The 27,500-nt window shown below is 34.8% G+C and overlaps 2 protein-coding genes and 1 long non-coding RNA gene across 4 annotated transcripts in view; 2 read left to right on the top strand and 1 right to left on the bottom strand.

The window, feature by feature from the left end:
• Window positions 1-18,830, top strand: part of maco1a (macoilin 1a) — a 30,949-nt gene extending 12,119 nt beyond the window's left edge. The window contains 6 exon segments of the mRNA NM_200319.2: window positions 3,747-4,248; window positions 4,334-4,492; window positions 5,687-5,869; window positions 8,202-8,322; window positions 12,651-12,825; window positions 18,185-18,830. Coding sequence (NP_956613.2) covers window positions 3,747-4,248; window positions 4,334-4,492; window positions 5,687-5,869; window positions 8,202-8,322; window positions 12,651-12,825; window positions 18,185-18,387 — 1,343 coding nt within the window. The 3' untranslated portion in view covers window positions 18,388-18,830.
• A 2,196-nt stretch (window positions 18,831-21,026) lies between these two features.
• On the bottom strand, window positions 21,027-22,892 carry LOC141379119 (uncharacterized). Its single transcript, XR_015516941.1, has 2 exons — window positions 22,573-22,892; window positions 21,027-21,712 (listed from the first exon to the last, which is right to left on the bottom strand). It is a non-coding gene; the product is annotated as an uncharacterized LOC141379119 (long non-coding RNA).
• Window positions 22,781-27,500, top strand: part of ldlrap1a (low density lipoprotein receptor adaptor protein 1a) — a 26,197-nt gene continuing 21,477 nt past the window's right edge. The window contains exon 1 of one of the 2 annotated variants that reach the window (XM_087294038.2): window positions 22,781-22,956. In XM_087294038.2, the coding sequence (XP_087150164.1) occupies window positions 22,872-22,956 (85 nt within the window). In that variant the 5' untranslated portion in view covers window positions 22,781-22,871. 2 annotated transcript variants of the gene reach the window in all.

Here is a 27,500-nt window from a genome sequence, read left to right on the forward strand (position 1 = left end):
TTAATTGCTGTATTTATATTAAATTTATACAATTTATGCAAAAAAAATGTTTTTATTACTTGGAATTTTTGTCTTGTTACTAGTCCAAATATCTACATTTTAAAGCAAAAACAAGATAATTTTACGCACATCATTTGCAGATTGTTTTTCTTTAAGGAAAAAACGTCAAACAATATTTTACAATATTTCGACTAAAGTAAAAAAAAAAGCTTTTTTTTTTTTTAGTGATTATTCGATTTTTGTACCTGAACACTGTTAGAATCCCCAGAAAACCGTCAAATAGTACTATTGATTTTGTGAAACCGTATTCATATTGCAAAATTTATTGCAGAAAAATAAAAATCCCCTGCTTTGCGAGAGGGAGAGATGGAGCTTTTTACAGTGTGCTCTTTGCAGTGACATAATCTGAAATTATAGACTTTTGCTTATAGACCTATAGTACCTTATAGACAAAATAAAATGGAGAGATTTAAATGGACATATTGCGCATATGGAATTTTCCACTGCCTGCATGTCATAGCCTACCTTTATAAACATGCAAAATGTCTCCTATTATTATTATGTATTGTACACAATTATAAAATGAAAGTTTGTAAGTAGTAGTTAGTAGGCTATTAATAAAGCGAGTTATTACCTTTATGGCTGTGAAAACGTTCTGCAAGCTTAGAGAGAATTGCTGGGGAGAATCACGTTGGTTTTAACAAATATATTCATTCATTCATTTTCTTGTCGCCTTAGTCCCGGGGTTTATTAATCCGGGGTCGCCACAGCGGAATGAACCGCCAACTTATCCAGCAAGTTTTTACTCAGCGGATGCCCTTCCAGCCGCAACCTATCCCTGGGAAACATCCACACACACTCATTCACACACACACACACACACACACACACACACACACACACACACACACACACACACACACACACACACACACACACTCATACACTACGGTGAATTTAGCCTACTCAATTCACCTGTACCGCATGTCTTTGGACTGTGGGGGAAACCGGAGCACCCAGAGGAAACCCACGCGAACGCAGGGAGAACATGCAAACTCCACACAGAAACGCCAACTGAGCCGAGGCTCGAACCAGCGACCTTCTTGCTGTGAACCGAACGTGCTACCCACTGCGTCGCCTTAACAAATGTATATAAAAGCTAATTCATAATGAGCTTAAATTATATATTATTTATTAGATGTGTTATTTTGTGTGTGCTGTATTTATGACCCAGATATGTAGCCAATAAACAATACTTAAATATTTTAAGTTTCTGAAAGCACATTTTAATGTTCTATGTTTTATGTTGGCTATGTTTAGGATAGGGGATAGAAGTGCATAAAGCATATAAAAAAAACATTTAGTCCCATAAAACGAAATAGGCCGGCTATAAGGCCGCTCTTTTAACCAAGCAGAATTTTTTTTTTTCTTCATGCGTGAAAGAGAAATGAACAGAGAAACATGAACAGAAGATAAATAATATGCGGCTTACTTTGCTTGCGGATATGTCCATTTATTTAATTCATAACTGCCTCTATTATCTATGTAAAAGGGAACCTATTTTAAGTGCATGGGAAGGTTTTGCATGTAGCGGCAGATGGTCAAATATTTTTTTTTAACCTAGCCTATACTAAATACTAATTATTGATAGAGCAAGTTATACTGCAATCAGGTGATGTTTCATCGGCTCGATAACCTTAATTTTATTTTGTAGTGTGTGCTGTGGAGCGGTTTTCATATTTTGCAGTCTACGCACGTTTAAGATTTGAGGTAATAACATCGCTATGATGGCCAAAGAATTCAAAACATTCTTTTCACCACAATGCAATTTAATAGAGCACTTTAAAGGCAAAAGAACTTAATTCTTACATTTTGCCTCATTTTTGAGTTTTTGTATCTTTTCTAAAACATACAGTATAGTGTAAAAGCATGTTTATTACTAAGAAAACTAAAACAAACAAAATTATATTTTTAATTGAACACATCACATCATGAGGTACTGTAGGCTATAGTGCACATAAAGTACCGTTCTATTGAGAAAAGACAAAGCTGAAAACCTATGGTTAAAGTGTCACCCAGTGACCAAAAGCTAGGTACCTCTGTGGCGGCATTAAGAATGGCGGCAGAGGAAACGTTTTGAAGTGGTGACATCTGTATTGCCATACTGCACAGCCTTAGTTCCAGCAAACTCTTAAGCAGTGAAAGCTGGCCAGATGTAAGCTTTTAAAATAGTTACAATAGAAACATTTTTAATTAACTGTGCATGTCTCGCCTCCTTCGCCACATTAGGCTACTCGCAAGGGTTTACTGACATTCTAAGGTGAGGGGGACCCATGCTCGAGATGACTTTTGTATAAATTTTGACATCACTATTCACATAGTCTTGGAAGAAAAGTTTAAAATGTTGAATTGTTGGGGAGAGGGGAGGGGTGTGGTATTCAAAAAAGTTTTTATAACATTTTTGTTTTATCTTGGCCTATTGTGCATATTAGTGTTACAGGTGCAGTGCTGCTCAATGATATCTAAAAGAAATGCCATATTGCTGCTGCTCCATTACATTAGCAGGGTTTATGGCTAATACATTTTCATCTTCAATTTTTTTTTACTTGATAAAATGCTATCTAATATACTTGCAACGCCAGCTACAGATAGTTGTAGTGTTTTTTTTTTATTATTATTTTACACAAGTACAAATTAAATCTGTTCAAGTTGTAGTAAAGCTATTTAGAGTTACCAGTAAAGAAAAAATGGTGCTGTTTAATTGAACTATTTTGATAGTAACTGTTAACTTCAGGAAATGTTTCTTAAGGCACCAAATCCTCTTGTTAAATTTATTACTGAAGGATTATGTGATGCTGAAGACACGTGATGAAGTTTTTTCAACATGTATATTAAATTATGTCTAAGTATAAAGCATGTTTGATGAAATATAAAAGTAGTCTTTGTTAGCATAACACTACAATCAGAAACCGAAATCTCCAAGACTTTTGAGTGTTTAAAATATTTACTTATTGTTTGAGTAACAGTGTGATTGATTTTAAATGTTTCTAATTCATACTAGAATCATGCTAGTAACATGCTAATTCATGCTAGTATCATGCTAATTCATACTAGAATCATGCTAATAACATGCTAATTCATGCTAGTATCATGCTAATTCATACTAGAATCATGCTAGTAACATGCTAATTCATGCTAGAATCGTGCTAATAACATGCTAAGTAAACTGTTTAAACTAAATAAACTATTACCAACAGGCTTTGTCAAGCCAGCCTCAAAGTTTGTCTCGACGAACTTTACTGTTTAGTTATTACATACTACCTATCATAAGTATGAATATTTTATATGGTAAAATGTAAACACCCTGAGCTTCATTACCCAAAAGCATCATAAACCAAATACATTGTAGCCATGAAAACCCAGCCCTGCTTGATTAACATTGTTCATTCATCACACTGGTAAAGAAAGGTCAACTTTAGTCCACTGCATTTGAAGGATACTTTTCTACACTGCACATGCCACACAGTTTGCCTAATGTTTGTTATTTGCCCTTTCCACGCATTCACAAAATTTCCATATTTTGCACATTATACATCCTGCAGAAACTATTATCTGTCATATTATATAGTACTACATAGCCAATAGATTTGCATTAAACTTTCCAACTTCTAATTTAATTTCTAGACACACAAGTCAAACAGCATTTAACTCATAACCTTAAAATCTGTCTCTCCTTTATTTGGCAGCCACCTCAAAAGGCATGTCTGAAGCAGACTCTGTGTTAGTGGCTCAGAACGGCACTGCAATCAACAAGAAACTGCCCATCTCTCTGCCTGAACTGGAATACAAAGAGAAGGGCAAAGATAGTGCAAAAGACAAAAAGCAACAGCAGCACAGCATAGGAATAAACAACAACATCCTACAGACTGTAGATGCTAAACTACAAGACATTGAGTACATGGAGAACCACCTAAACGCTAAAAGACTCAACAACGAGCTCGGCGGCAGTGCCGAAAACCTGTTTCTGAAAGAGGAAGTGGGTGCCGGAGGAGGCTCTGCGCCCTCCAAACATTACAAAAACTCCTCGCCACGCAGCCACAACTCAACCAATGGCAGCGTACCATCATCTTCATCCAACAGAAGCGATAAAAAGCAGAAGTGCACAGGGAAAAACCTTGCGCCACATCGAGATTTGATGGAGAACTGTATACCTAATAACCAGCTCAGTAAGCCTGATGCATTAGTTCGGTAAGACTCCTCGTGCAGAAGTTGGGATTTGGCTGCTGGAGTGTGTGTTCAGTCTGTTTATTTTTGTTTTGTGTGCGTTTGTCAGGCTTGAGCAGGATATTAAGAAGCTGAAGGCTGACCTGCAGGCGAGCAGACAGGTGGAGCAGGACCTGCGCAGTCAGATCAGCTCTCTGAGCAGTGCTGAAAGGAGCATGCGCTCTGAACTCGGCCAGCTTCGACAGGAAAATGAGCTGCTGCAGAACAAGTAATTGAAATCTGATTTGATTGGATTGTAGAGGCCCTGATATGATAGAGTGATTTTTATTTTCTTTCAGTCTTTGCACTTTATAATCTAATTAACACATATTAAACCTCTTTAACATTATTAAATGTACATGCTGAATCGCAGTTCTGAAGTTCAATTTCAAACGGTTTATTTTATTTTCAAGATCTGAGGTAAACTGTCTGCTACTGCTTTCAGTTGAATGGCAATAAATGCCATGTAAAATGGCATTCAAACTCAAAGTATTAGCAATTAACAATAAATAAAGCACATGAGGTGTACCTGAGGTGATCGTTGTCAGTTTATCTAGTTGTTCAGCTGCAAGAAATAAAAGCCATTCCTAAAATATAAATTTCAGGTGTTGGTTAGGACAAATACTCCTTTTAATATGGAAAATATTCCTTATATCGTGTGCTGTTGCTTTTATTTAGAACACAACTTAAATCAGCCTTTAGGCTCGATAGTCAGGCTGCTGATAAGGTCAGTCTGGCAACCTGCACTTGCATGCGTTTTTAAACCGGACATGCAATACCTACTTCAACCACTGGGTGTCAAACTTGCATACTGCTCCTTTAACATGGCTATTATTTTAAAACCATTATCTATAATAGTCATATTTATATAGGCTGTTCTATTTTTTTCACTGTTTGTGTGCTTTGGACTTGGGCCTTTGTTGTTTATCTTTATGAATCTCTTATCCAAAGAGCACTGATACATTAATTACCCCTGAAACACTTTTTGTTTTGATTTTTAGATTGAAACAAATAAAACTATTTAACAAAATGCTTTTTTTTTTAAAGTGTAATTAAATTATTATTGTTTTGTCAAGTTGCTATTGCAACCACCTGTCATTAAAACAAGTTTGTCACTAAACTTATTAAAACTAAAAGAACTAAATAGAAATTAAAAAGACAAGCACATAATAAAGTTTTGCAGAATGACACTAATTTACAACTATTATAAAAATCCAATCTATAAATAAATAAATAAATCTATTTAAATAATGCGTGTGGTTGTTCAAAACATCTAAAATAAAATGTTGAAAACAAATATTTATGTAACAACACATTCCTTTAAGTTCAAGTACAAAAATAACTGAAATAAAGTAAGTAATTTAAAATGAAATAGAATTTTATATAAAAAAGAAAAACTGTTTATTTGCATCCCTGTCTTTAGACTCCATAATGCTGTGCAAGCCAAGCAGAAGGACAAGCAAACCATTGTGCAGCTGGAGAAGCGGCTCAAGGCGGAACAGGAAGCTCGAGCCGCAGTGGAAAAGCAGCTTGCAGAAGAAAAGAAAAGAAAGAAGATGGAAGAGGCCACAGCCGCACGTGCTGTCGCTCTGGCTGCTGCATCCAGGTGAGACACACAGTTCACCAAAATATCATGAGCACATCTGTGGTAAAAAGACTTCACTGCTTGAGCTTCAGAAAGACTTGACTTGGGGATTATGAATTGTCTGCTAAAAGGAAGTAATAAATTAATGAGAATACATTGTAACCAGTTTTTTTCAAATCACTTGAAAGATGGTTTACAGTTACCATCACAGGACATTACTCCCTCAACTTACGCAAAAGCATCATGGGGCATGAGAAAAAGGTGGATATTAGACATTCAAATTGATCATGAAGGAAACAGTATGAAGGATTGACAGTTTGCAAATTGACGACACCCACAGGAGCAAGTGTGTCTGACAATTGAGCCTTACAATGTAAGCTGCTCAGCTAATGTTTATGTTTGTAATGTTTCTATTTTTTGCTAATTAAAAAAATGCATCATCTGGATTTTTATAACTTTGAGTCTGCGGCTCATTTTGGAGACTGCTACTGTCCCCTACAGGTTGTATTTTCTGCCACGCGCTTTCTGCACATTGTTGGAGCGTCACTATTTTGAGGCAACTGAAATAAAATGCACCATTGACCAACTAAAAGCTGGTCTAAAGTCAGTAGTGCAGGGTTTTCATTTATTATTTAAAGAGAGTTTTAGTGATATGCACCAATGAAAATCCAAAACATCTGTACACATTACTTCATACACACAGGGATGCATTGCAATGTTTCGTATATCTTTTCAATATTCATTCCTTCATTTTTCTTCAGCTTAGCCACAGTGGAATGAACCACCAGCTACCCATGCACACTCATTTACTCACACTTATACACTAAGATCAATTTTAATTACCCAATTCACCTATACCGCATTTCTTTGAACTGCGAGGGGAAACTGGAGCAGTCAGAGGAAACCCACATGAACACGGGGAGAACATGCAAAGTTCACACAGAAATGCCAACTTCTTGCTGTAAGGCATTAAGTATAAAAATTGAAAGGATTAAAATGTTAAACAAATATATATTATTGTTTACATAAACAGCAAAAACACTACCTTCTAACCTGCTATCACCTCAGGGAGCTTTGGCGTAATCCAGCCCTTCTGTAGTCAGTTTATTCATGACAATTTACATTTGTTTAGTGTTTTATTATTTATTGCAGAATGCTATCCAAAATTCTATTTATTTTTTGCTGAATTATATTTGTTTTAATAACTTTTTGTTTAGATTTGCCTTTGTTTTAAAGCTATATGCATCAGCAGATGGGCATAGGAATAGAAAGTGTGTATAGATATAACCCCGTTTTCACACCTTATTATTATTGTTCATTTATTAATTTGCTGGAAATTAGAAATTAATTTAGAAATAGTTTTGATACAAATCTTTATGCTTAAACTAAATTACAAAATAAAATATTTAAAGGATGTCTTCGGGAGAGTGCTTTTCCTACCAGATTCCCAAATTGTTCTGTAGATGGTCTTTAACCTTGCACAGATGGTCTTTAACTGTCTTCTCTCTAGTTAAGCATTCAGTTTTTCTGCTTACAAAATAACAAATGTGACATAACTGACATGAGAATGGAACATGAGACTCTTAATTGGTTTAATCCACATTATGCTTAAAACACACCCATAATGCATTAATAGAATAAGGACATGCCTGTTAAACCATGCGCCTGGTGCACAGACTGTTTTTTTTTTTTTTCTATCCTTAAAAGTGGATTTAGACACACCCTAAGTGAACCTGCGGCATTCGTTTTGACCATACACCTAGATTGTTAAAATAGAGCCCACTGTATTTTCCATCAAAGCAACTTATGTGCTGAAATTTATAGTTGGGTGAACTAGCAGTGGACTGAGTTAAACTGACCAAAACAAAGGCCGATATTCTGACTGGAACATGCCTTTTCAAAGTAGAACACACTTAACTTTAGGATTTTTTTTTCAGATAAGCATGTTTACTTGGCGTAATATCTGCAAACATATTATAGTATTTTTACACTTTAGATTTAACAGCTTACAGCACCAATGAAGCTTTATAAATATGCTTCTATTACATGAATCTACATAAAGCTTTTATTAAATTAGAAGTCATTGATTCTTTCTGTAATCTTTTATGATGGTTGGATGCTTTTTGAGTGTCATTTGCACATCCTGGCAAGTGCCACTGAAGTAGACACGTTTCATGTTTAATTGATTGATAATTTAAATGGCAAATTTGTGGAAACTGACACCTCTAAACCCCAAAAGTGTGACTATTTTAATGCAATAGACTTCAAATGATAGTGTGCAGCTCTGTGTGTTAATGCACCTTGTTTTGTTATGTGTTTGTGCCGGTGGGCTTGACTGTCTTTTCTTTCACAGAGGAGAGTGCACAGACTCGCTGAAGAGTCGCATACGTGAGCTGGAGTCCGAGTGCAAGAAGCTCACACACGACATGAAGCTGAAGGAGGAACAGATCAGAGAGCTCGAGCTCAAAGCACAAGTAAGCCCGAAATCCTCCTTCAGCATTCTTTTACCAAGAGCATTATCTTAGAACCAAGCATTCAGTGAGTTGAATGACACTGAGCTTTTAGACTAGATTTTTTATTAATAATGTTGGTGTGTAATTGTCCCAGAACACTAATATGTTATATTGACCTTTTACAAATAATAAAAAAAAATGTTTGGAATTATTTATAAGATTTTTTTTAAACCGTTTTAAAAGAAGTCTAATGCTTTCCAAGGCTAAAATTTATTCAAGTTACACTTTATTCAAGTTACACTTTTAAATATGCTGGGTTCCACACAATGGATTTGTGTTAGGGGAACATAAAGAAATTAAGTTAACTTGATAGTTTTTAAAAATTTAAGTGGATTGAACATAAAACAATCAGGTTTTAACTCCTTTTAAATAAGTAGTTTGAACAACTAGCAAAAGTATTTTTTATATATAAATGCAGTAAAACCCGTTATATTGTGAATTATTATTATTATTATTATTATATTATTATTATTATTATTATTATTAATACTATTTTTTGGTTATAGATTATGCACAGGCTTTCAAATAGGGCTGCTCGATTTTTGGGAAAAATCATAATCACGAATATTTTGGTCATAATTGTAATCACGATTATTCCAAACGATTATCAGTTGAATTCAAAATGAATAGCGCTCCTGATAATTTTTTTTTTTTTTGGGAAATTAAATATTTCCCAAATGCTGTTTAACAAAGCAAGGAATTTTAACAGTATTTCCTCTAATATTTTTTTTTTTCTGGAGAAAAGCTTATTTGTTTTATTTTATCTAGAATAAAAGCAGGTTTAAATATTTTGAAACCCATTTTAAGGTCAATATTATTAGCCTTCTTAAGCAATATGTTTTTGATTGTCTGCAGAAGAAACTACTGTTATACAATGACTTGCCATAATTACCATAATTAAGCCTTTGAATTGCACTTTAATCTGAATGCTTGTATTTTGAAAAATATTTAGTAAAATATTATGTACTGTCATCATAGCAGAGATAAAAGAATTCAGTCATTAGAAATGAGATATCAAAACTATTATCTTCAGAAATAATATGGGAAAAAAAACTTATTTTCATTTAAACAGAAATTGGGGGGAAAAGGGTTGCTAATATTGAGAAGGGCTAAAAATTTTGACTTCAACTGTATATAAACATGTTATGTTATTTTCCACCCTGCAAAGGAAAGAAAAATAAATACAATAGAATAAGAATATGAAACAAACTGTGCTTTAAGCTTCTTTACTGTAAGAAAAACACTTTAGCTACAAAAGTCACACACAGAAGCACAAGGTCTAGAGCAACAAATGTGTACAACTGCAAAGGGGGCGGTATATGATGCAATAATCGTTTATCTCGGCTGATGTTTATAAAACCAGGTACACACTATAAGCTTTTATTTGCATATGCAGTTTTTTTTTAAGTTTCAGGACCCTATCATACACCCGGAGCAATAAGCATTTTTGGCATAATTTGTTACTATTTCCTGACCAGCGCAAACCTAAATTTCCCATTTTGCACTGCATTGTTCAAATGGCAAATCCGTTTTGCAGCACTTTGGAGACTCGTGGGTGTGCTGATCTGAAATAGAGGTGTGTTAAGGCACATTGTTGGCGCATTGCTATTTTGAAGAATTGAAATACACTGCGTCATTGATCATCTTAAAGCAGGTCTAAATCCAGCACAGAGCGCGTTAGTTATGCACCTATGTGGGTTCAAACACATACACATTGCTTAATACACACAGGATGTAAAGGAATACATAAATATATATAAATATATATGAAAAAAATTAAGGATTAAAATGTTACGAAAAGTATTATATTCTACATAAATATAAAAACCACTACCACCATGCCTTGTCTCAGGGGCCTTGCCTTTATTTATGACAATTTGCACCTTTTCTTATCTACAAAAGTAAAGGAGTAAAGAGTAAAAGTAAAGAGAGAGAGAGAAGGCTCATTCTTTATCCTTATGCTGCAGAGGAAAACTGTTTTCTTACTGGTGAAGTGTTCAGTTTTTCCACTTACAAAGTCCGACATGAAGATAGCAAATGCGCCTCGGCGTGACACAACTGACTCTTTAATGGAATAGAAGATGAGACTCTGAGAATAAGCACAACCTTGTTAGACCATGTGCCGTGGCACAAAACTTATTTTTCCTTATTTTTCCGTCCCTAAAATAGCAAAAGTGGATTTGACACACCCCTTAATGCTTTTGTGCCAAGTGCCTTAGACCAGGGGTTTTCAAACTTTTTCAGCTGAGGGCCCCTTTGTGTAGGGCGAATTCTTTTGGGGACCCTCAAAAAAAAAAATGATGCCACCCCCTCAAATAAGCAACTGTACTTTAATTTTTTGAAATTGTATTATTCAATACATTTATATTGTTATATATTATTCAATACATTTATATTATTCATTATCTGGATTAATTTTTGTAAGATATTAGTTAAGTTGACATGGTTTCAGTGATTCAGTCTGTTGATCAGATCTTCATGCACAGTGTTCATTGTGGTCTGCTCTCACTGGATTCCATCAAGCCATATTTTGTGTACAAGTTGTCACTTTACACAGTTTTTATGCCATTTTTATGCTTTTTTTCTGCCTATGCACAGCTAGACTCTTCTGTATTTACCCTTACAGCTGAGAGTCTAAATGTATATAAAGATTTAAAGCTTTAAAGTTTTAAAGAGTTTTGTCATTCATCAGCCTGTTAACAGTTAACTGTACTGTTGTAAATTCAATACTACAATGGAGGCTGTAGTGGTTCAGTGTGTTTTGTTTATTTTTATTCCTTTTTTTGTGCACATCATAATTTACTCAGGTCGACAATCCTGACTTACACTGATAAAAAAATAATTTCCTAAATGCAATCTAGAATTGGCTATTCAAGTTCAAAGAGCCACAAATTTTACTTTGCATAATTTTTATATTTTTTTTAGACTTTAAAATGTCATACCAGTTTGTTCTATTAATAATAATACTGAACATTATATTTAAATTAGTTACACAAATAAATATGGGAAAAAGTGGATTAACATCTTGGAAAAAATGCATTTATATTCAGAGTATTAATTTGATCAGATATGTTGAGCTCCATTAAATACAGAGCACTAATACATTTTAATATTTAATAATTAATTAGCCCTATAACATAACACAAACAGATACATTATAATTTTATAGGCTATAGTGGTTTTACTCAGAGTGTATACAATTTAGTTTTTTTTAATCATCCAGTTATGAACCAATTTGAGTAAAAGGTCCACTGCAGAGCTCATCCAGCTGTCATTAGTGTAACAGGAGTGAAACTCTGAGAACTCGCTGATGTGATGACAGCTCCATTCATTGTAATTGCAGCACTTTTTGCTTTTCAATTTTAATATGTTTGTTTGCCATGCTGCAAAGAGGACCACCGTCTGATATTTGTACAATGCAAAGTGTAAAGCCTGTCGCACTGTGGATGAGGTGCAATGTTGTGCCGCGTCTTTAAAATGCTTTTTGTTCCCTATGAGTAAAGCCTGCGCATAGAGGCGCGCACTTCGCAGCATCCAGCTGATTGGTTACTTGGCAACGCAAGCCATAAATAGGGAAGTGCTTTCAACCACCGATAATGTTCTTATTGATCACATACTTTAACTGAAATATAGTCAAGGACAAAAAGTAGTGAAATATAGTGAAAGATAAACGCCGTCAGGTGCAGCAGACAAGCGCCAAAAATCACAGGAAGCGCCCGGCAAGAAGCGCTTATTCAATAAAAGTCCCCGTGCACAGAGGCGGGCCGCTGCGCTTCTTTTCCTGTGTCACGAAATTGTCAACTGCATTTAAATGACATAAGCATAAAGCTTAATTTTTGCAGTACTTTTGAGCTCAAATTATAATATGAAATATATTAACCTTCAGAATGATGCGGGACACAAAATTTATCCATGTGGGCCCATTGATTACCCCTCATCTAAAATTTCTTTGCGGCCCCCCTAGCGCCATCTGGCGGCCCCCAGTGTGAAAACCCCTGCCTTAGACTTTGTGATTAGATCGTTAAAATGGAGCCTTTGAGAATCAATGGTTAATGTGGTAAGCAGAATATGTATTTTTTTACAGCTGCAAACTCTTGCTGGTCTTGAATCAGCTTTAGAATATTCAGATGAATACAATTTCAAATATTAATTTGTCTTAATGCATATATGCTGAATGTTTTTTGTTGTTGTTGTTGTTGTTGTTGCTTTTTGTCATTTTGAGTGTTTTGACTATTTTCTTTGTTTAGAAGTACCATATTAAATTCCCCTCTCTGTTTCTCTGTGTGTAGGAGTTGCACAAATATAAGGAGAATGAAAAGGACACAGAGGTTCTGATGTCAGCACTTTCAGCCATGCAGGACAAGACCCAGCACTTGGAGAACAGCCTGAGTGCTGAAACCAGAATCAAACTGGACCTCTTTTCAGCACTCGGAGATGCCAAGAGACAGCTGGAGATTGCTCAAGGTCTGTGCTTCTTAAGGCTCTGTTTACAACTGCTATCAAGATGCATTTTCATCAACCCCATAATAAGTGCATCTAAATCAGGGGTGCTCAAACTTTTCCGTATGAAGGGCCAAAAAACAAATATTATTGAAAGCCGTGGGCTGAAAGTAAATATACCAAACTAAATTATATTAAAGTTGCCATGGGTAATTTATTTCATAATATTTCAATCTAAATATAAAACCTTACTTTCAATCATATTAACTTATGCAGTATAACTTTTTATATGATAGCTTATCAAACAATCACATGTATAACACAGTGAAGTTCAATACACTTGTCAAACAGAATCTGACTTTGACTTTGACTTGCTCACCAAAGTCGCTGCATTGTCAGGTGTAAATTTTAACAAAATCTGATTAGTTTACATGATTTAAATAAAACATTTCAGTTAGCTTTTAACAATAAAACAAACAATTTTAAGTGTTACATTTAATTTGAATTGACGAGCTTGAAACCTTTCACATAATTCTCCCATTTTTCTCAGATGGGATGGTGGGCCAAATCAATGGTTACCATGGGCCAACTTTGGCCCACAGGCCCTAGTTTGGGCATTTCTGATCTAAATACAGTGGTAGCAGGGCTCGAAATTGTGACCATTTTGGACGTATATGCTTCTGAAATTTAATCTATGCGACCTTATAATATATTTGGGAGCATGTGTGCGACTGCATATAATGGGTGTAGTGCGACCTGTTTTGATTTTGTCTAAAAATGTGCTGAATCCCTCTTCCCCGCCACTACATTGGTTAATATTAGCTGTCAATCACTCAAGGCTTTCCTCTGTCAGATGACTGGGAGCTTTTGTGACCAAGGGAAATGCAAACGGCTGAAGAGTGAAAAATACACAGGTTTGCAAACCCCACCTAAACTTACAAATAATGGCGCAGATGAGAGCGATCATGACATGTGGTCAATCTGTCAGCTGAGATCAATCAAGTGTTTTCGGAGAAGGTGCCCAAATCTTGATGCGTTGCATTCACTGCGTGTTTAGTGCAAATGTCCACTAAATGTAAAATCTAATACTGTACACATCATCGGCAAAGAAGCTTGCCTTTATTGAGTTTACAGTGAAACTTCGGCCCATAACAAAGAACGGTATTGCGCCGGATGTCATCGCGAGAATCCTGCTCTGCCTGCTCATAAATTGGTGCGGCTGATTCGCCTGCATGCTTTCCACAAACACAGAAAAATGAAGATCAGCTCATAACGAGACTGAGCATTTAAAATGACAAACCGATATCAAAACTTTTAAAGCATGGCAGAAGTGAGACTTTTCTTATTATTATTTTTTTTTTGTCATTCTTTATTGAGATGTATATTATTTTGCCATTTAGTTACTGATGACTGTTTTGCAGCTTTCAGCATTGAATTGAATGATTTAACACTCATGTGGTTAGATGCATTCAAAAACCACCAAACACCATCCATTCTCTCATTCACATGAGATCCATCAATAAAAAAAAAAACATCCACCCAGAAAAAAACAGATTGACAAAAACAATTCACATCCTACAGTTTTTCTTAAGCCTTACTTTGCACTACATTGCTAATGATTGGAAGCTGCGCTTAAGATACCTTGAGATGACAAATATTCCATTACATTAAAATGATTATTTAGATTAAAATATTTGTTTACAGAATATTCAAGAAATGCACATTTTAAACATTTACAGGATATTCAAGACTTTTTTATTTAGAAGACATACTGCTTATTTTCTACTTTTAATACGAAAAACATTATGAAAAATAATGAACTTTTCCTGTTTTTTACATTTTATAGGAAAAGTTTGTTTTAGGTAATGTGCAGTTTTAACTTCATTTGTTCAGTTTTGATGTTCAATACATTTACATTTAGTCATTTAGCAGACGCTTTTTTCCAAAGCGACTTACAAATGAGGACAATGAAGCAATTTACACAACTAATCATAGATAATACATAATCATAGATAGTAGATAGTGTGTGTTTCCTTAAATTGTTTTAAAATCAAGTACTGCACCCTTCATTAAAAAATCTCCCACTTGTAATATTTGAGCATATTTACTGGACTAAACTTGAGGGCAAATAAATAAATAAATACAATAATCGTTCATTAATCATAATTGGGTTAAAAAGTTCAATTAATCGAGATTATGATTTTAGGATCAATCCCCCAGCCTTAATAGATCTTTGCGAAAATCAGAGAATTGTATTCATAAGGTAGATTGATGGATATATAGATTGATTCACACGTTTTGCCTATTGTTATGGTTAGGCTTTTTTTTAGCACTATTTTATTCTTCTTTATCTGACAGTCACCAAGCTGTACCTGTTAACTCAGGCAGACATGCCAGGAAAATGCAAATGTTCAAGAGCCTAGGCTACAAAAGGACTGCTTCGAAGACTTTTTAGTTTCTTGTCCAAATATGAGTTATATTATTCGTTGTTCCTCTCAAAATTGGCTATAAAATTCATAAATTATATTCAACTATTTTAATATTATGCAAAGCACAGCAGCGCCTTGTTTATTTTAGCTGGTGAAGCTTTGAATTTGACATTTGGCTAACTCTTAAATCTGTTTTGTTCACTGAATTTAGAACAATGCAGATGTGAATTTCTGTTCATTAAAACGATCTGTAAAGTATTCAAAAGTTAACGCTATTAAAATTAAACTCTGACATCCATAATAAATATACATAATCATAGTTTGCAACTTGAAACGCAAATATATGGATTCTATAGTAAATGTTTGAAAAAGACAAACCTGAATGCTTTTATTTGTAAAAACAAATACTATAATTACTGTAATTGTATTCCATTACTTCAATACATTTACAACATGTCTGCATTAATAATATAATGAAATTCATATGCATCTCTCTCCATTCACAATGCCATGGTGCAGTTTAATACGTAATGACAGTTCCAATCTCTAGAATATTCTTTTAAAAGGATCATGATAGTCAGTGTTTTTGTGCATGTTTTGTCAGTGGCAATTTAAATTGTAATCATCTTCACTTCTTTTGTTAACCACCCCTAAACGTTTGCCAATATTCAATAATTCTGTGTATTGTGATAATGAGCATGCACAATATTGGTATCGCTGGCACTTCAAAATATGGTGAATAACTATTTATTTAAACTTAAATAGTGTCTTTTAAGTATATTCAGATTATTGTATTTGCAGAAGTCGTTCATTAAAGCACTAAATGCTTAAAGACTTCATCCAAACATTAAAATTGTCATTATTTACTCACCCTTTACTTTTTAAACCTTTATAAGTTTATTTCTTCCGGAAAACACAAAAGAATATGTTTTGAATGATTCTGAAAACCTGTAACCATTGGCCTCCATAGTATTTGTTTTTTCTACTTTAAAGAATGCTGAAAGCATGTTACCATTGACTTCCAAAGTATCTATTTTGTGTTCAATACAAGAAAGAAACTGATAAAGGTTTAGAAGCATTTGAGGGTGTGTAAATTTCAATTTTTGTGTAAACTATCCCTTTAATAGGCTGCTTATTTTTAAACATAAACAAGTTAATCTGGCCTACAACATTGAAGATATTTTGGCTATTTATAGGAATTTTGTTTGTTAACACTGTACAATAGGGTGTCCATTTGTTAACATCAGTTATTTTAACTAAAGTCATTGTAACAAAAACTACAAACTCATTTATTAACCTTAGGTGATGTTATTGCCTAATAATGCATTGAAATATTAAATCATAATTATTTTATTAAATTAACTTAGATTTAACTTTTACTTTTTTAAATTAACTTAAATAATGTGGCTATTTTCGCTGTTGATATTAAAGGGACATGTTATGCAAAAAATTACTTTTATAAGGGGTTTAAACACCGTTGCATTTATAATAAAACAATAAAATTTTATTTTTTATAATCAGACTTCATAAAAACAGTCTGCAGAATGAAACACTTTGATTTTGGCATTCTCCCTTTGAATCAGAGCAGGAAAGTCTCACCCATTAGTGTTCCCTCCCTCATTAGCATTTGATGTTAGTCTTGCTTTTGAATCTGCCACTATGCTGACACAGGTATTTGTGGCTCCACCCTCTTTTGAAAACAGGTGTTGCACAATTTCATTTGAATTTAAAGCGGCAGTCCCCAAAATTCGACATTTAAAATCAAAGCCTATAAGAGGCGCAGTTATTAAGAGTTATAAAACCTTATTTGTGTGTTATTTAGAGCTGAAACTTCACATACACATTTAGGGACAAAAAGGGGCATAATAGGTTCCCTTTAATGATTTAACATTTATTATTCATTCATTCATTCATTTATTTTCTTTTTGACTTTGTCCCTTTATTAATCTGGGGTTGCTGCAGCGGAATGAACCATCAACTTATCCAGCGTATGTTTTACGCAGCGGATGCCCTTCCAGCTGCAACCCATCACTGGAAAATAACATTAAATAATGAGACTTTATTTTGAAGTGTTACCTATTGCACTTTATAATGCTTTTGCAATTTAATAACGTTTATAAACATAATATACAAAGCAATACACTGAGTATTATTTGGTTATTATACCTATTAAAATAATCTTTCAACAGTTCACACTTAGCTGATGATTGATTATAAGCAAGTTTGGCATACTGTCCTGGGAGAGAGCCCCGAGCTCAAAAGGTCCTTGAGCCCTGGGCTCCCTCCCATATGCAGGACGAGAGCGGAGCCTTGAGCTCAGGTAGATCTCGACAACTCCCCCTTGATAAGAGCTGATAACTAAAATAAATGCTATGAATAGATATGCTGCTGGATGAGAGATTGACTGTAGTGCTAAATTTAGATTTGATCAATTCACTTGTTGTGCCAGCTTTTGGAATGTGGGAGGAAACCAGAAGACCTGGGGAAAACCCTCGGGAGCACAGGAAGAACATGCAAATTACACACAGAAACGACAGACAGTCTGTTAAAGGACTAAAACCGGTGACGTTTTTGCCATTAGGCAACAGTGCTAACCACTGGGGCACCGTGCCACCCTATAGAGGGAGAGGTGAAGAGGTAGGGGTGGATGGGGGGATTCTTCAAATCGAAGTTGACTGTAAAAACCCTTTATAGCGAGTTAGGAATGGCCTGATCGGTGGATCATACATGCTAATGCAGAACCAGCCGTGTTCAATCATAATCGCATGATCCTCTCGAAATTAGTTTATGAATAAACTCTTATTTTTGCTGCATAGGTCAACATTGTGATTAACACATTATAAAAGCTTCTTCAATCACAAGAGAATTTGATACGGGCAGAAGCCTGCCCATCTCTAATGTTAACATATAATACATCTCTCACAAAGCTTTCCTCTTTTTTAACCTCCTCACAGGTCAGATTCTGCAGAAGGAGCAGGAGATAAAAGAGCTGAAGCAGAAGATCGCAGAGGTCATGGCAGTCATGCCAAGCATCACCTACTCGGCGGAGACCAACAACATGACCCCTGTGACCCCACATTACTCCTCCAAGTTCATGGACACCAGTCCTTCCAGCTTGGACCCCAATGCCTCCGTCTACCAGCCGCTCAAGAAGTGAATGTCCACACACATCGTCCAGTTTGCTGTTTGATTTGTACTAAAGTTCAGTATGCAAACCAATGGGATGGGGTAGTATTTTTGTTTGATTTACCCCTCCTCTGTTAGTATGACTCTTCTTTGTTGTGGATGATTAGAGAAGGAGAATAAAATAAGGGGGAAAAGGGATGACGATTTGACCAGAACTGCCCTTTTTGTCTTTAAGGTTATTTTTGAAAAAAAAACAAGTTTTCGATAACGGCACTTAAGCCACTTGTGGTTCTCTTGTCATCCTACGTTCATTTTGTGAGGTCTTTATTAAGATCTTTTATTAGTACCTCCTCCATCTTTGTGTTGAACAGTTTTATGTGCCAGACAATGGTGGCATGACTTTCTTTTTTTACTTCCCTGGTGTAAACGTACCATCTTTAAGTTTATTGAATGTAAAAAAAAAAAAAAAGAAAAGGGAAAAGGAGATGAGACGGAAGTATTTGTGGTTGAAAATGTGTTTGTGCCGATGAAGTGGTTAAGAATGCATTTCAGTTTCATTTTGACCGTAGTATTGTACATCTCTTTGTTTTGGGGAGGTAGAAAGAATTTTCATTACAGATTTTGGATCGTAATTCTATGGAAGCCTGGTACTGCCACAGGATGAAAAAATATGTTTATGCACAATTCTTTTTTCCATTGCAATACCTAAATTACATTTCTGACTTTTACGTTTTGGATTTTTTATTTCTCAAGATAGAGAAAAAAGAAAAGGCGTAAGTATGAGATTTAAATTTTGAATTTTGAGGACATAAAGGTGAGATTTCTGAAAAAATAATCATAAAAATAATAATTGTGAGTTTAATCGTTTTGAGTTTATATCTCAAAAATCTATTTTTTTTTTTTTTATTAAAGCTTTTGACAGTTTTGCATTTTAAATGACATTATTCCCCCTCACAATCAAAATATATAAACTTACAGTTGTGTTTATTTCAAAATTGAACATTTGCTAAGTTTTACAAGAATTCTGCAAGAACTTTGAGGAGAAAAATAGCTTGAATTGTAAAATGTAGAAGAAACTATTTTTTCTTTTTCTGTGGCAGAACCAATCTTCTATAATACTGAATATTTTTTCTGGGTTTCTATAAACCAGGTTTTCTGTTCCTCCGGAAGCTGTTTGCCAGGATAAAGACACGAAAGAACCCATGTCTTTAAAAAAAGGGACTGATCTTTACATTGTATTTGTTGACAAAAATGCTGCATAAATATTCGGGAATGTTGTTGTATTTTGCGGTCAATGCAAGTCCTTTTTGTTTCCAGGACAAAAATTGAATAGAACTTAGTTGAAGCCAGTTAAAAAAGCTGAACATATGATGTCTTGTTTGCCAGTTGTTATGTTACACAGTGCCTTGAAATATCTTGTTTAATATGATCTCACACACCTCCCATGCCATGTTCTGATTGGTCAGAGTACCACATGACTTGATTATTTTTCTTTTGCTTTTAAAGGGACAGTTCAGTCAAAAATAAACCTCTGTCATTATTTATTAACCCTCAAATGGTTCCAATCTGGGTTCTTTTTTCCTGTTGAACACAAATTAAGATATTTTGAAGAATGTTAGAAACCTGTAACTATTGGTTTCCATTGGATTCTTGTTTTCACTATGGATTTCAATGTATACCAGTTTCCAACATTCTCAAAATGTCTTATTTTGTGTTTGGCAGTAAATAATAAACTCGTAAATGGTTGGAACAAATGGAGGATGAGTAAATGGTGAGTAAAGTTTAATTTTTTGGGTGAACTATGCCTTTAAAAATAATTTGTCTTCTTGTTGCCATATGTTTGTCAGGGAAAAAGAAACATAGAGGTAACCGCAAACTCTATTCACTTGTCATGCCTCTAATTTACATTAACATGTTTATCAGAATTGATAATACTCTCTCAATAGTTTGATTTTGTAAAAAATGTGCCAACTTTTCCTCCCCTTTATTTGATGACATTGGAATAATGCAAACTATACATTGAGACATCATTGCAGTGACGTCTAGAATCAGCCCATAAATGCTTCATCACAAACTTCACATTTCTTCTTCAGTGGTTTGCGTTGTGTGTCATGATGCAGGCAAAATATGCTTGTTTGGTTTAGTCCTTGTTTTACAACAGGACTTTCTTTTTTATTTGTCTACCTTGGGAAAGTATTATTGTGGATTACATTTGGTGTTTTTATGGTAAACTTTGTGGAGAGTAAAGAACACGCCTTTGTTTCTCAGTGAATTTGCTTTTCTTCCCTTCAAATACTGTATAAATGCAATACTACACTTATATTTACACGGGAAATCATAATTTACACATCTTTTCAAACACTTCAACAGATTATCATATTAAAATGACTACTTTTTAAATTCCTTATTAGAGTGTTAGTGTTATGTATATTTACAACAAAAATACTACAATCTAATATTTACTAATATGGACTATAAACTATAAAAGGTATCAGCTGTGCTAAAATGTACTTACACTACTTGACAAAAGTCTTGTCGCCAATTCAAGTTTTATGAACAACAAATAATAACTTGACTTCTGGTTAATCAGTTAGTATCAGAAGTGGCTTATAGGAAAGGCAAAGACCTCTAGATTACGCTTATTTTACAAAAATAAAATATGATCATGCCTTGATTTTTAATTATTTAATTTGGACAGTGAGGTCTGACTTTGCTCAGACAAAAGTCTTGTCATTTAACAGAAATAATGTGCAGTATAGAAAATAAAGTCATGGTGCAGGGGAGGAAGAATTAATATTGTGTATGACTTCCATGAGCTTGGAGGACTACATCTATACCTCTGCAATGATTCAAATCACTTATTAATAAAGTCATCTGGAATGAAAAAGAAAGTGTTCTTGCAGGACTCCCAGAGTTCATCAAGATTCTTTGGATTCATCTTGAATGCCTCCTCCTCCATCCTACCCCTGACATGTTCAATAATGATCATATCAGGTGACTGGGCTGGCCAATCCTTCAGCACCTTGACTTTCTTTGCTTTCAGGTACTTTGACGTGAAAGCTGAAGTATGAGAAGAAGTGCTATCCTGCTGAAATTTGCCCTCTCCTGTGGTTTGTAATGTAATGGGCAGCACAAATGTCTTGATACCTCAGGCTGTTGATGTTGCCATCCACTCTGCAGATCTCACACACACCCATAACGAATGTAACTCCAAACCATGATTTTTCATTTACCAAAATTAACTGATACTGTAAGAGTATTGGCTCCATGCAGGTTCCAATAGGTTTTCTGCAGTATTTGTGATGATCGGGATGCAGTTCAACAGATGAATCATCAGAGAAACTCTGCCACTTTTCCTAATGAACAACAAGAAGCCAAGTTAGTATTTGTTGCCTACAACTAGGATCCACAACAAGACTTTTGTCAGGTAAGGTAGACCCCACATCTGGGAAAGCAAAATGACCTAAAATCAATATATTATATTTAATTAACAATTATAGTATTCATAAAACATGATTAAATATTGTCAATAAATTAAAGAAAGTTGAATAAATTATTGTAATAGTTTTTTTACATGATTTTTACATGATGACATTTTTATTCATTCATTTTCTTTTCGGCTTAGTCCCTTTATTAATCCGGGGTTGCCACAGCGGAATGAACTGCCAACTTTTCCAGCATATGTTTTAGGTAGCAGATGCCCTTCCAGTGGCAATCCAACATTGGGAAACACCCATACACTGCACACAGACACTATGGCCATTTTAGTTTATTCAATTTACCTATAGCACATGTGTGTGACACCCAATTTCTTTGATTTTATACAATACATATTTATTCAAATATATATTATATATATATATATATATATATATATATATATATATATATATATATATATATATATATATATATATATTCTGTTACAGAATCTTTCTCTCCAATTTTGTGAATTAAAAACAACCAGCTTTATATTTGAATTAGGTTGAAAAATTGGGGATCGGGAGAAAAGAGTTCAGTCACAACTTTCATGTTTTAATATGGACAAGTTGTATATTAGTTAGAGAGTGATTTTTCCCTGATCAAAACAGGCTGTAATGCTGTCAAAACAAGCTGAATTTTTCTATTATCCACACGAGGGCGCCAAATATGATATTATAGGATCTCATGGTCATTTTTATGCCATGTGTCCTAAAACTGATGAATGTTTACTTACCAGTCAATATATGAAGATATATACGCTAAGGTTCGAACACGGCCATATAAAAAGCGATCAACTTTACCAAGCTTCATTTCATTGTTTAACCCAGTTGCCATGGAAACAGAATCTGTGCGCCGCGCAATTCGCACGTCATTTTGATTGACAGGTGAAGCGCCGCCCAGAAGACGAGGAGGTTCAAGTATTTCCACAGATGTCGGCATCCAAACGCCAACAACAAAGTTGAGGGAGCGAGAAGCCGTAGTTCATGGCCAGCAAGCTGCACCTGAAGACGCCTCACCGCTTCTAAACTCGCCATGGATGTGCTGAAATCAGCCAGAAGGGCTTTCATTCGCAGCCCCAGCCTGACCAAACAGTCCTGGAGCTCAGGCAAACACAAAAGTAAGTATATTTATGTCATTAGAGACACTTTTGTTTGGGCTGTTTTTACACGCGTTGCGGATCTGTTTGCGTCTCAAATTGTTTGTCAGTAGAGTTAATCGTGTTTACTAGTTATATACCCTCAAAATATGAGTTGTTGCTTTTGTAAAGCTTTATTAGGTAACGTTAGTTTAAGTGTAAAATGTTATTTTTATGTTCGATAAAGGCTATGTTCTTTAAAAGTTGTTCAATGACAAGTACATTGAGTTGTTGTCGAAGAGATTCACAAACTTCGTATTGAGGTAAAATTAGTTCTATATTCACACATTCAGGTGTCTCCTTAAAATATTTTCAGAAAAGTATTCTTTGCAAATTCTCAATAACAGTTAAGTTAGTGAATTAATATTAGCAGCCAATGACCATTAAAATACAACACTGCTCATAGTCAATTAAATAGTGTTAATGTTGTTTTAAAGCCACACTTGCGTGATATCAGACGGAATATTTAAAAGTACTATGGTAAACAATATAGGGAGCATGTTACAAGTTGTTACTGAATAAATGTGCGAATATAAATCCAACTTTACGTTACCCCAATAACCTTCATGCGACACTAAATGGTTTGGGGGTTCATTAGTGGTCGGCCGTGTCTCAAAAACCTGTTGAGCAACCCATTAAGACTGCTATAACGTTAATTGTATGTGAAGACACGAGTCTGCTGGAGCACCGAGTTTCCCCCTTTAACACTTAAACTTGTTTTATTTGGACAAGTCACTCATTTTATTCACTTTATTATAGCATATGTATTTTTCTAGGCAAAAAACGTGGCAAAATGTAACGTTATGCAGCTCAAAATATCAGTTGTTGTGTTAGATTGTGATTAATATGACATTTTTCATGGTCATTATTCTTTTATGTAGATCATTCTCCTAAAATCTATATAATTTTTAGATGTCAATCCATCTCTCTGAACCTTGTTGAGCTTCCCATTTAGGCTGCTGTATGGCCAAAAATGAGGTATACCTCGGGCCAGACAGAATCTGTGGACATTTTTTGCTATTTTTGTCCATAATATTATAAAAAATGTGAATTTATGTGGAATGATCTTAGGAGTATCGTAATAAAAACTTTATATGAAATTACTTTGCAAACTTTATTGTAAATATTATAAATCGTATGAACATTTTAATATTACTATTATTATATCACATTAATATTCATGAAATAATTTACAAATTGAATAAATATAAATTTACACACATTTACACAAGTAAATACATAAACTCAAAGATGGACTAAAAATCTGCAGAAATCTGCGTGTGCAGATTCCGCGTGGGCCTAGGTATAACTTTTACCTTTCCTTCAAACTGCTGTCTACAAGATTCGCAATGAATTTAGTTTATTGGGCGGCTCATTGTCTCAAAACATGTAGAACTAATTTGTTAATTTGGAGCAAATATGAAGATAGATTTCTTAAATTTTCTTAGATCAAAGAGCAGCGCGAGTAAGGACAGTTAAGATCCTGAGGTATTTCTACACTTCACTGGTTTTCTGTAATGTATACTGAAGAGCACACACAGAGGCCCACAGAGCAGTCCTTTTGACCTTTTAAGCCTTCCAGCAAGATTACAGAAACTTCAGGATGTATTTCTAAACACTCCTCTGACTCTCTTCAAAGTTTCATAAGAATGCATTTAAACTATATGCATATCATATCTAATAGTTATACATGCATATTTCTAGTGTCGCAAAAAAAAAAAGCGTTGGTCATTATTGCTCACTATTAGGCAATTTAGTTTAGATTGTGTGATTTACAGTAGTTTTGGTTTGAAGTTTCCTTATTCTCTTCTGTTCATGAAGGCTGTGTTTTTTGTATTTTTTATATTTATTCATACATTTATTTTTTCATTAAAAAAAAAGATACCTATAAATGTGGCATTTTGTCATTCTGGACATTTGTCAATTCTACAGCTTTTAAACTCTTATAAAATACCTTGTATATTGCTTTTAATTTAGATGTGGTTCTGCTACCCATGTAAATATTGTGTACATTTCAAAGCTGTAAAGGTTTTCTTGATCATTGTTTGTTCCCTGAACTTGCTGTGTCAATGTCAGAATTTTGCTTCAATTATGTAAAATAACTGTCATTTAATTATTTTAAACAACTGTTGCAGCAGTTTGTTAGTGGGTATTTGTGGTTTAATTAAAGAGGGACTTTATGGGGATGTTGAGAAGTTGCCTACATAAGTTTGGTGAAATAATCATGATGCAATGGCAGCAGTGAGATTTTTTTGCATCTGAAATCAGTTTCCTTCTCTTTGGCATCCATCCTGGACTAGTCTACAAGTAGTTACTTGTTTGCTGGCAGTTTCCAAGACATTCTAAGGCACATTTGTTTCAACAAATACTTCTTCAACGTTGCAATGGCTAAGCTCCATGTAAAGCTTTGAAAGCAGGTGAAGTGGACTGGCATGGCCTTTACAAGTGCAGTCTCTGTCTCTCTCTCTGTCTCTCTCTCTCTGTCTCTCTCTCTCTGTCTCTCTCTCTCTGTCTCTCTCTCTCTGTCTCTCTCTCTCTCTCTCTCTCTCTCTGTCTCTCTCTCTCTCTCTCTCTCTCTCTCTCTCTCTCTCTCTCTCTCTCTCTCTCGCTTTAGTGGGATCAGAAAGTTTGCTGTGCATTTTCATTTTCAATTTAATTCCGTCTTGACTACAAAAGCGGCTCTGTTTGTTGGCCGAGAGCTGCTTATCTTCATGACCTGGAATAGAAGGAGTCTGCGAGGACACAGTTATGATTGTGTTCAGTCGCAGTTAAAAGGCTCAATCTTGGCCGGAATGGTAAAAGTTTCCTGCATCAGCAAGCTACCAGTGTTTATAGCTTGTTCACTCAACGGGTGAGCGATGGAGAATAAGACGCATTTGTGTGCTTAACATTCTTTTGTTGATCTACTGACCTACTTTTAGCTGCGTTACAGTCTTTACCTCATTTCTCTCATTTTTGTGGAATCCAAACTAAGATCTTTTTTTTTTCCCTTTTTGTTTTGGACTGGGTTGTGGAGGCTCATTTTGCCATTTGGATCGTGTGTGTTCCCTCTATAAACCAGTGGTTTAAAACTGATGGCCACAAGCCAAAGTTGGTCTGTAGTTCAATTCTAAAAGGGCCAAAAATAAATAAATACAAGATATTCCAGTATTTCTTTGATCATTTGAATATCTAATACAGAAATAATGTGCATAATAATGATTGTGGTTATTAACAAAGTCTCTTTAAGGCAAGTCATTTCACTCGATTACAATCTTTGAAACACCACTCGGGCAGTATGCTTGGGCATTCTGTATGAATGGAGAAACATCAAATTCTCCAAATCTACTTGCCAAGCTAATGACTGAATTTCATTTTAGGATTCACCAATAAAACTAAACAACTGTTTTTTTTAGTTTTGTTCCTAAATGTTCGAATTGCATAATAGCGATTAGCGATTGATTGTTGGCTTTTGAACTAGAAAGCGGGCTTTATTCGCCTTATAGCGATCGACGATTGGCTCCTGGACTAGAAGGCGGGCTTCATTAGCCATATTAACCGATACACTTTTCGCCATTCAAAACATTATAAGTGACATGTCTTGTGTATTCTATAGTCTTTGTTATCAAGCAGTTTCATTATTTTTCCTGTGTATTTACAATATGCATGTAAAATGTCAAAAACAAAAAAAGACTTGTTTGTGTTTTAAGACTCAAAGCAATGTGTGCTCATGCTTCATTTGCTAAAATAAATCACTTTATTTTTTCATATATCTTACTTAATTATATACTGCTATTCAACTAACAAGAAATCAACTAATATATTTACTGGTTCCTCTGGAGGCCCGCACGCAACAGGCTCTGATTAGTCAACTGTCATAATGGCTGAGATTCGGGGATTGGCTCCACATCACCAGGAAGCGCAACAACTCTACTAGCATGCACTTATACATGCACAATATACAGTTGTGTTAGCGGCAGCAGTATGAGCAAGTTCAATTGTAAGCACTTCTGTATTTGCATCGTGTCCTTTGGGAACCCAAACAGAAGAAGCTCTGTGTAAATCGTAGCATTTGGACAGCATTTTAGCTTTCTCTGCTATAACATTACAGTGCCAATGGCCATGCCATTTTTGCTGCGCTATAGTGCATGCGCACAACCTGAAGGGTTTATGATTTCATTAACCCAGTATTTTTTGTAGTCCCCAAACTTTGTTCGCTGCAGGCTTTGCCAAGCTAACTCTGTAAAAGCCAATGTCTTGCTTTGTATTGAGCAAAATGCATTCAGATATGTTGTTTATGTTCACACATCTACATTACACATGAACATAAATTTAAAATATGATATAGTAGTGGACCACTCCTTTAATTAACAGGTTCAGTATTTTTGTGATTCAAAGAGTTTTCTGTTTATTTATTATTGTAATTGCATTATGGGATGTTAATCTCATTTAGGTTTTAACAGAGGGACTTTTATTGACATGTTAGTAGTTTGAGACAAGATATTGTTATATAGAGAAAACTAAGTTTGTAAAATAACAAAGAATGT

The sequence above is a fragment of the Danio rerio genome, chromosome 19 (genome assembly GCF_052040795.2).
Source record: "Danio rerio strain M-AB ecotype USA chromosome 19, GRCz13ab, whole genome shotgun sequence".
Taxonomy (NCBI): Eukaryota; Metazoa; Chordata; class Actinopteri; order Cypriniformes; family Danionidae; genus Danio; species Danio rerio.